We start from the raw sequence: 10,392 nt of genomic DNA on the forward strand, positions 1-10,392 counted from the left end.
TCATTTTGTAAAAAAAAGGGAAGTCGAACTCTATTAGCTTTAAAGCTAGTACAGATTTGTACACATTTTTCGACTTTAAAGAATTTATACATTAACATTAACATTAACATTAACATTAACATTATTAAAGAATATATATAGATGGATTATATTGTATTATATAGATAGATATTAAAATTTACGAATTGATTAGCTTAGACAATATTATGATAGGTGGTGAATTTTAATATATTGGATGAGATTTAATATATTATAGATGAGATGCTTTAAGAAGAATCTTTTTAATGCCCAACGTCATCAAAAGAATTTGTTTGTTACCTTACACGACAAGGATCTTGTGTTGCAAATTTCATCCAAAAAGACCCACTAGATCAAAAGTTAAGGGGTGGTACAGGAAAAGGCCCAACCCCCCAAGGTGGGGGTTTGCGGATTGTGGCTTGTGCAAATGGGACAATAATATCTTCAAATTTTTACTATTCAAATTTATTACCATAAGAGAAAGTTTAAGCAAGAACAAAAAATTGATTACAAAGTAATAGTTTTGATTACTAATAATTTACACATAGACATTATTTAGAATACCCCTATCACAGCCTCAGCATGATGTCTCACCCCCACAAGCAGTGTCGTAGGAAACATTTTGATATTAACGGGGCCTAAGTTCAGTAACACCGTGATGGCCAACCATGGTTTGGCCCTAAATTGGCTAAAAACACACTCAAAAAACTAAAATAATTCGAATAAAATTTTAAGGTAAAATACTAGTCTATTAAATTGTTTACTTGGCCCCCACCTAGAAGGGGGGGGCAAGCCTGGGGTCCCGTGACATCTTTTTTACGACCTAGCCATTTTTTAGTCCATTCCAAAGAACAGTAAATTATAAGATATTTTTGAGAGGAAGGACGCGGATTAGGCCCGGCAAAACTTTTTATGACCATGATAGTGACGCCATTAGCAAAACTGCAAGGGGAAATGAGGGGTAGGAAAATAGCTATCAAAAACAATGAAAATCAATTGCTTGTAAAATCATTATCCCATTATCCCAGGACTAAACATGCTTTTTTAATAAGAACACGAGGCAGAATATTTACCAAAACCTAAGAACAAATTAAGAATAAGCCTCGAAGTTCAGAAATTACTTAAAGTACTGATTTGAACAGTTTAAACAAAAGAATTTTAAGTTTTAAGTAAAGAAGCTAACATATCTAAAAATTGCAAAAAATTAAGATACCGGGAGGGGGGTATTTAGGTAAAAATGGGTGACGGGTATGTGCGGACGGTAAGGGTCGGTTTTTTCACCTTTAAAAGTCTCTCTAAGCGCTGCAAAAAATCGGAACGTTTTGAATTAGTCTCTCTCAGGGTTTGAAGATTCACAACATTTAGGAAATTTGTTATGGAATATTTCTTCAAAAAAGTCTCTCTAAGGGTCGGTTGTCCTGTCCGCACATATCCTTCATCCCTAATTAGTACCCCCCCCCTCGGGTGTGATTGAAGTTCTTCTTAAGCTTCCAACAATGTTTCAGTTTCTTTACTTTCCACCATTTTCTCAAAAGCGATTTCAAAAGCGTTGATGAAATTCCCATTGTTTCTTCTGTATCGATCAAAGAGATTGAATCGAGGTGAATCTGGACATGTTGGTGGTGTTGATGTTGTTGAACAGGCAACCTAGTACAAAATAAAACTTACATTTAGAGTCGTTGCATTAAGAAAATCCAACTGATTTTAAAGATTTTGGGTGTTCTTATAAGAAAAATAGAGTATACACTTTTTTTTTAATAGGGGCTTGAGGCTGAAGATGGTCCAGAAAAAAAGGAATTGTTAAGGAACAGAGAATTAAACCTGATCTTGCTCACATTTCCAAAAACCTACAAAAATATCACAAAATATTGACGAAAAAAACATTCAATAAACGTTTTTTCCTGTACTTTTCGTCCATTGTTATACTTATACAAGGGTTTTACACTTAGCAAATCCAATCTTAGTAGCTTAGTTAAGTAAGGAACTTGATAAGGAACTTTGAGGCTGAAATACTCTGGAAAAATAAGGAGCTCCAGGCTTGAAGCTAATAAAAAACGTGTAAGGTATATATCTTACTTCTCCATTTTGTGAGTTTGGTGTTCCCAAATCCCATCGCAAAGCCATATCGACATTTAAGAACATGTTTACTTGACGTGGATCTCTTCGACGTGTCGGATTTAGTGGGAAACCTTCAGCATCCAGAGGCGCTACAGGTTGCTCAATATCGTTTTGTTGCCATTGAAAGTTACCATCGTCAGCAAGTTGTATCTGAAGTGTGAAGTGGGTCATACGTTTTTATATGTAAGAACAAACTTCAACCGTTGACAAAATATTTGAGACAAAGGGGATTTCCCTGCAAAATTAAAAACACCACATGGCAGACTCTAGAACACCCAATTTTTTAGGAAATGGCACAGACATACTCACAAAATGGTGAAATTAAGAAGACATTAACCTTTTAAGTGCCAATGTCGTATATATCAGACATTAGGAGGGCGAAGGTGTAATGCCCAGTTTGACTTAGAAATCTTTATTTTTGGTCTAACTCGTAGGAATTAGATTGGGCTTCATAGTCAAACAAAAAAAAAATCAAAATTGAGTCTTTCCAGCAGGATTTTAAGCCAAAAAGTAAAAAAAAAATGCAAAAAATTGACAAAATTCCACTTTTTTAAGATTTTGACCGTTTTTTGACCATTTTTGGTCAACAAGTGATCCAAGAACGTCCAAATTTGGCTTTGTTTTACTTCCGTTCTACAGTTTTACCATTGGGCATCCATCATTCAGGCAGGTCTGTGCAGCTATGAACAACCTTCTAGCTCCTTCTAGATCTCAAGATATAAGCCTTTATTAAAGTTTGAACTAAGCGATTTTCATTTAAAAACTTAGAAGAAAATGACCGTGGCACTTAAAGGGTTAAAGAAAACATTTTGAGGTTTAAACATTTGAATGCTTCGAATATTTTAGATGCTCTTATAAAAGAATATGTATATCGTTAAAACATTTGAAAATATTTTATTTCATTTGTAAAATCCTCTCCATATTTTTTCAGATATTGTACAATCATGGTCGAAATATATTGAGATTTTGGTGTAATTTAAAGTTCGGGCGAGAATTGCTATTTTAGCACTTCCACTTACTTTCATCGTCGATTTCGGAGGGGTTCGGTGGCTTTTGGGTTATATTCCAAGCCTTATTGGAGCAAATTTGAGCTTATAAATCCTGAGATTCTAACCTAAGTATTAAGTCTCATGTTAAACTCAGAGCTAAGACTTTACAACTGTAGTTTAACGTGTTTAAAAATCATTTGCGGTGTTTGAAATTTCTCAGGAAAATCCCCTTTGTCTCAAATATTTTGTCCATAATTATACATAATGTTCAGTGAATTTTTTACAAAGTTAAGTGAATTTTGTACTGGGAAAATGGAAACTTACCTGGTTCCAGCCATCATTATTAATTTGTCGGTAATAAAAATTGTCCAAAACGTCTGAATGGGCAACATTAGGATTACGAAAACGAAATCCATTGAGCCATTTACCTTCATACCCTAGATATTGAAATAAAAACTCATTAGAGACACCCCTGTGAAATTTTTCTGGATCGCCTCGATGAAAATTTCTATCAAAATCCTGAATAGGGATAGAAATGATATTCTTCCCCAGATCAGAAAATTCAGTAGCGGTCGTTTAGGAGTGCAATTTGGTCTTTTGAATTTCAAAAGGGGCTGAAATCAAAGACAATTTGGGGCTAGAAGTGTAAGGCATTATTTCCACCACAGATGGAACTTTGGCAAAACTTTACAGTGGGGCAGAGATCACTGAGTCCATGAAACGGGAGTGTTACGGGGCACATTGTACAATTCTAAGTGATTGAAATAGCATAATAGGGATTAACATTATTAACGTTAACCAGCATAAATTATGACAATGTTCTTACAGCCCTGTAAGAGTTGGAAAAATGAGATAACTCAATCTGAGTTCTGTCGAAAAAAAAGAAGGGAAATTTCAATTTTTTGCCCCTAAGAACATTGAAATTTGGTCAAATTAGGCCAAATAAGGGTCGTTAGATTCACAGAATCTTTTCTCCTTTTAAGTCCTGCTAAGGGTTTAACGGTCGAAAGCTAGTCGGCACACCCGTCATCCTGTAAACCTAGTACCCTTTCCCCTGAGGAAATGCTGAACCTGCAAGGAACAAATTAGTGCACCAAGAAAAAGATTCCCTTTAAACCCTTAGCCGCTTTCTTTTTTTGAAAGAACCAATTTGTTCTCAATTTTTCTACGTTAAAAAAAACTTCAAACGGCGTTTGTGGATCTCAAAAACATTTCTGCGCAATTGTATGAGTACCGTTAAGCTGTGGACCTCACCTTTCTAAAACAACCAGAGAAATTTGTCTAAAAATGCAAAGATTTTGAGTTATGTACAGTCTACGGAGGGTCGGTAAATCGACCTTTTTGAAACGCACATATACGTATTCTGGCCAGTAAAGGTAAGTTGTACCTGAATTTGAAGTGTGAGCTCTACCAAGTGAATGAGCACCAAGGATTGCCACAACATCTGCTGGATCAAATACGAAACCGTCGTTCTCAAAGAAATCTTCAACAGCTGCAGATAAAGAAAATACACGTGCCATTCGAGTTTAGAGTGGGAGGAATCATTTTAGCTTTCTCAAGCAAGACAATGCTGTAAAACATTAAGATCTACACCTCATTAAATATCTTCTACAATTACAAATAGAATTTGTGATTTCCTAATTTCGAGAAACTCTCTATCCTTTCAAGATATCACATTGATATTCAAGGTACAGAGAATCTGTTTGTTCAAATTATAGAAAGATTCGAATTACATAGGGAGTTTTCTGGTACTTTCGAGTTACAGAAAGATTCGAATTACAGCAGGAGTATTCCAGTAGTTTGAATTACAGAAAGATTCGAATTAGATACCCCCTTCTCACAGATCCGGTGGGATTTTAGGTGGGGGTAGAAATAACGGACCAACACTCGATGGGGGTTGAAATTCCCATGTTTTTTATTGCTGGGAATTTGAATTATAAATTGTTTTCTAGTCAGAAAATTCAGTTGGGATGGAAAAAATAGCACAATTTTTTTGCAGTGGGGATTTGCTTATCTGATTATTTTCAAAAATCAGAGTATAATTTTCCAATGGGGACAATATTTTGCTAAATTTTTCCAGTTGGAAAGGGTTCCCAGTAGCTTTGTGATAAGGATGTGTAATTAGACAAAGGGAGTTGGTCGTTTATGTACCATTTAAGTTCCATTTAGCATCAGGGAAATTTTCATTGGCCTCATCTTCATCTGGGAGAAAATGGATGAATTCTATGTTCGGTGTCTGGACAAAAACCTAAACCGTTGGGCTCGACCAGTCCTCAGTTGCTTTTCAAGAGCAACTAACAGCTGGGCGGTAAAAAGCACTGACCAGGTTGAGGAAAATGGTATTATTTCATCAATGATGGTATATCTGTGTAAATGAGAAATTTCATTACAATGAAAGTAGCAATCTTAGAAAATCTTAATAAGGCATCAAAAGTAACCGATAGTTTTAGGTCGAATTATACACCCTGTCTCACAGCCCGGGAACTTCCTCCCTAATGGGGAATCCATGGGGATAGATATGTCTATTGTCGTAGGTCAAAATTAACGGATTGTTTTGAGGGAGCAATTTTCCCATTAAATTTACGGGGATGAAATCAAGGTCAAAAGTCCAGTGGGGCTGAACCAGTTGACACACAACGTTGTTTGATTTCCTCAAACGTTATATGGACGTTGTGATAAAAAACTTTAAAACAACATTGTGTGTTGTCAGCTTGGGAAGTTGCAGGGACTTCACCGGGGACAGAATTTTTGTTCACAACTTTTTATTTGAAACAAGTGGAAAGAATCCAATGATAAAGTAAAAACTTACTTTGATAGTCCACGGTTCGCAGCTAATCCATGATTAATGCAACCATCACATCCACCATTACCAACACAATCGTGAAATGCGAGACGTACTAAACCAGCAATGAATGGTCTCTCATCAGTATTCTTTATATTACCGTCGATCACCTATGGTGTTAAATAAATAGAATAGAAGAATTTGGCGGGAAGAAATTTGCAAGTTTCCTGTTAGCAAACTATAAACTGATAGAAGTAAAAGTGAACTTGGGAAAAAATAATGCTACCATAAATTGCGAATAACATACGGGGATGGTCTTTAGCGCTTCCATTCAGCGGTGGGTAAACAGACACTGCAAACCCAGATTCAGCGAGCAAAATGATTGAAGATAGTAATGTCACTACTTTTATGAGCGTCATTTTCATAGTCTTCTCTTAGACTCATGAACTTTTAGCTGAACTTTTTAAACAAAAAACGCCAGTCTTCTTTCTCATATACTGGAATATTAAATCATTTATTCCTTGCAATGATGTGCGGTTTGAACTTTTAATGTGTCTTGGTCCTATTTATACCATTTTCTTGCTGAGGTACGTCTGTTAACATACATAAAAGAATTACTATTTTGGAAAAAGGGGGTTTAATCGTTGTATAATTATCGTATTATTGCACAATTTGATTTGTATCAAACTTCACTCAGAGTTTAAAAAAGTCTTCCTTTTCCCGATATCTGAAATCTTTTAACTATTAAATCATTAGATTAAATATCTAAATGATTTAATTATATATTACAATTATGGATTAGATGACTTTAGTTTCGAGAGTTTTAAATATTTTTAGTCTTTATCAGTATCGGGTGAGGGCAACTTTCGTTTCTCTGAAGTAATTGGTAACAGAAAGTCTTCCTTTTCACAATGACTTCAATATACAGTCCCGGGCTACTCTTGTCTCTCGAATAGACGGGGGGCTTCGAATAAGCAGGGGGTAGGAAAATTTTCTAAATCTAATAAGAGGGGGATGGAATAAGAGGGGGGGTGGAATTTGAACAGAAATTTTCCTTAACTGATATCATTTCACAACAAAAGGAAACTTTAGCAAATGAAGAACGTAAATAAGAACCAATACGAACAAAAGGAAAATTTTAACATTAAGTCTTTCTACACTGGAATAAATATTGAATTATTCGAATTTCATTAGCAGGGGTCCTTAATAAGAACGGGAGATGGATTTTTTTCTCTTAACAATTAGTGGGGGGGGGGCGTCTGTTTTTGGGGACAAAAAGTACCATTCTTGCCAATCGACGGAGGACTTTTTAGTGTGGATGTCTTATCTGGCTGCACGCCTTCTTCTGATATGTTGTGACAACCCTGGTATTTTCTCCACAGAGAGCTTTCAAGGACCATTTTTACAGTCTCAAAAGTCTTTCTAAGGGTTAAAAAACAAAATCAATCTCTGAAAGGGTCCAAAGTTCACGAACATTGAAATTTGCCTTTCTCAAAGGGTCGCAATTTTCAAAAATTTGGACAAAAACTTGATTGATAATCAACAAAAATTTTAGGAAAAAAAGTTTCTCTGAGGATCCCAAAAACATTATTACTTCCCTCTCTCCAAGGGTCAATTTTCAATTTTTGCTTGGTCTAATATGGTCAGTATCCTAACTATTGTTATTAGCAAGTGATTAAAGCCTGGGACGAGCCAGCAATAAAATTACATGCACTAATATAATTTTGTGAAAATTCTGGAAATTCTTCCTTCAAAAAAACCTTAGTCAATACATTATTGCACTAATGGTTTCGATAATTAAAAGCAGTTTAAATCATTTAACTACACCTTTTTTCTACACCTACCAACCTGAAGTGAAGTAATGTAAATCGCTTTCGACTGGAGAAATGACGGAGATTGATTGTTGGGGGGAGGGGACTGGATACTAAGTGCGTACTAGATCTGAAAACTAATGTATGTAGCCCCCTCAATATATTTTTTTTCTGGTAGATGCCAAATTTTCAAATCCCCCCTCGGGAATAACCATGGTTGGCCATTGCGGTGACACTAAATTTCAGCCCTTCCTACGGCACTGCAGAGAATATTTAGGACCTTTTAAGGTTCAAAATTTTTGAAGCCTTCCGATGTTCTTAACTTTTTGAATTTCAAGCCTAAAAATGTTCTTGTTTTCTCCATATTTTATGTAGTCAATTTTCCTTTAGCTGTCCGCGAAGCCTTAAAATGATCTTAACTTGTTCTTAACATTTTGGTCATCAAAGCCTTATTTTCTTATGTGGTTTGTTCTTATATAAAAAAACGTTTATCATTAACAATGAGTCTAAAAAGTAAATTACGTTCTACTAATTTGGTAAGTACGGGACTTTGAGTTTTGTTTATAATTAATGTGAAATAGCTCTATGTGCACCTTTAAAAGTTCTTTTCTCTGGGAAAATTGTCCAGTTACTTAATAAGACATTAATTAACTAAATTGAAGTTTATCAACTGTACGAGAGAGGAAGTTTATAAAGTTGTGATACTCAGAACTTTGGGAAGCTTGGAAAAAATACCCTTAAGGACCACCATATACGAAAGGTCGTCTACCTTGAATCCTTGAGTGCCCGGGTTTATAAAACATCGAAAAAAAAATGAAGCCTTAATGTTCTTGAAGCCTTAATGTTCTTAGATGTTTGAGTTTTAAAGCTTTAAAATGTTCTTAAAATGTTCTAATCTTCGAATTTTTTACAATTCTCATTCTTAGAATAATCTTCTTTTTTGTTTTTTTATTATCTACACTTTTTTTTATAAGAACCAGTAAACTTTTGCTGAGGCTCGGCTGTTCTTATTTTTTTGGCACTTTGAGCCTTGAATTGTTCTTATTTTTTCTAAGGTAAAAAACAAGTTTTGGCTATTTTAGATTTTAGAAACCAGTGATTCTTTTTTGCTATAACTCTTTAACTTCATCCTCTACACTGTTCTTAAATTGTTCTTATTTTTTGGCATTTTTAAGCCTTATTGTTCTTATAAAAAGAAAATTGTATTGTTTCATACTGCTAGCATAACAGGTTAGCACTCTCTGAAATTCAAACTGTAAAGACAACCACTAAGCAGTACCCTAAAAACGGGAGGGGGGTGTACGGGGTTTGCAATTTCCAAAAATACCGAAAAATTTTGCCAACATTTCCGAAATTCCGTAAAAAAATACTTGCAATTCCGATACCGATATTTATGGGTATTTTTCCTCGTTTTGACTAATTTTTCATATAATTTGATTTTTCATATATGAATTCCGAAAAAAAGAGGATAAAAACTGCATAAAATCGAAATTTCGATGCAAAAATTCATGAATTTTCGATATCGATACAAATTCAGAATCAGAAAAATGAAATACTGAAGGAATTTTGCCTGATTTCCGAAATTCCGAAGTAAAAAGGGTCGATTTCCGCAATTCCGAAAAACCGTACAAGTACCACAGCGTATGTATGAACATTACACTGCAAAGACATGTAACCATTCTATCCAGTGTTATGCTATGGCAATCATCCAGGACTTGGGAGTCAGAGAAAGAGCCTTTATTTAAGGATTAATTTTCTCCTTAATACATTATAAGCTGTTCAAGTCCTAGAAGAATTGTATTTAACACATACGTAGATGTATGAAATTATGATATAATCTCTTAAGTTGATTGAGGCATGTGCAATGAAACCCTTTTAGTCTGTCATCACAGGCTAGATTTCAAGGAAAAGCTAAATCCAAGGCTTAAGGGCTCTGGTCATAGTGAAAAATCAATTTCAGAATTTGAAGATAAAACCTTATGTTTTCACGTCTTTGACATGTTTAAGAACAAACTGCTATTGAAAAAATGAATTTAAGTATTTACATCATGAGTAATTAAGGAATAAGTGTGGCATGGACCTTAATAAAACGTCAGAACGACGCTATTCATATTCTTTTCATAAAAAGCCTAATTTCCTTGGGAAAATCATTTTATTGTTTCAAACTTTTTTTAAGTTAATGAAAAATAATTTATTTATTTAGATTTTTTCGGAAAATCTTTCTATTTGGCTACATCCCAAGTTATAGCTGTTTTTGTATGGAAATATAGTGGAGAAAATTCCCAAAAATAAGGTTTTTTGGAGATTTTAAAGGAAAGATAATTCCACAAAAATTTTCCGAAATTGTATTCTTAGATACTAAATAGATACATTACCTGAACCAAAAAAAATTCCAAAATATTTGATTTTCACCGAGATTAGGGCTTTGAAAGAAGAAATACTCTTATTCAAAAAACTCTTCGTTTTCTTCTTCATTTAATTTTTTCATTTTAATTTTTCGATTTTTAAATTCTAAAAAGGTAGGTTTAACAGGGCATATAATAAAAGTTATGCATTAATCTTTTTTTAAATTCAGAAATTGCCATTTAAGTTGGTGTAAAAATCGAAAAATTAGGTATGTCCAGAGCCCTTAAAATGCTGAAAAATAAAAGTGCAAATTGACGCCAGGAAATAA

The 10,392-nt window shown here is 34.4% G+C and overlaps 1 protein-coding gene across 1 annotated transcript; it reads right to left on the reverse strand.

The window, feature by feature from the left end:
• Positions 1–906: 906 nt before the first annotated feature.
• Positions 907–6,238, reverse strand: LOC136800891 (putative ascorbate peroxidase). The gene is made up of 7 exons (XM_067057502.1): positions 6,215–6,238; positions 5,996–6,077; positions 5,277–5,327; positions 4,513–4,617; positions 3,450–3,562; positions 2,095–2,286; positions 907–1,665 (listed from the first exon to the last, which is right to left on the reverse strand). Exons 1-7 carry the CDS (start codon positions 6,236–6,238, stop codon positions 1,501–1,503), a joined length of 732 nt encoding a protein of 243 aa, XP_066913603.1. The 3' UTR covers positions 907–1,500.
• Positions 6,239–10,392: the final 4,154 nt, after the last annotated feature.

Source organism: Clytia hemisphaerica, unplaced genomic scaffold (assembly GCF_902728285.1).
Source record: "Clytia hemisphaerica strain Z4C2 unplaced genomic scaffold, Clytia hemisphaerica genome assembly, whole genome shotgun sequence".
In the NCBI taxonomy this organism is placed as follows: domain Eukaryota; kingdom Metazoa; phylum Cnidaria; class Hydrozoa; order Leptothecata; family Clytiidae; genus Clytia; species Clytia hemisphaerica.

What these genes read in the sequence shown, in the direction of transcription:
- LOC136800891 (XM_067057502.1), bottom strand. Translation starts at nt 6,238, where the DNA reads ATGGAAGCGCTAAAGACCATCCCC. An exon ending in CGCATTTCACGATTGTGTTG is followed by an intron (nt 5,328 to 5,995) that starts GTAATGGTGGAT and finishes ATTTTCTCCCAG; the next exon opens with ATGAAGATGAGGCCAATGAA. An exon ending in AGCTCACACTTCAAATTCAG is followed by an intron (nt 3,563 to 4,512) that starts GTACAACTTACC and finishes TTCAATATCTAG; the next exon opens with GGTATGAAGGTAAATGGCTC.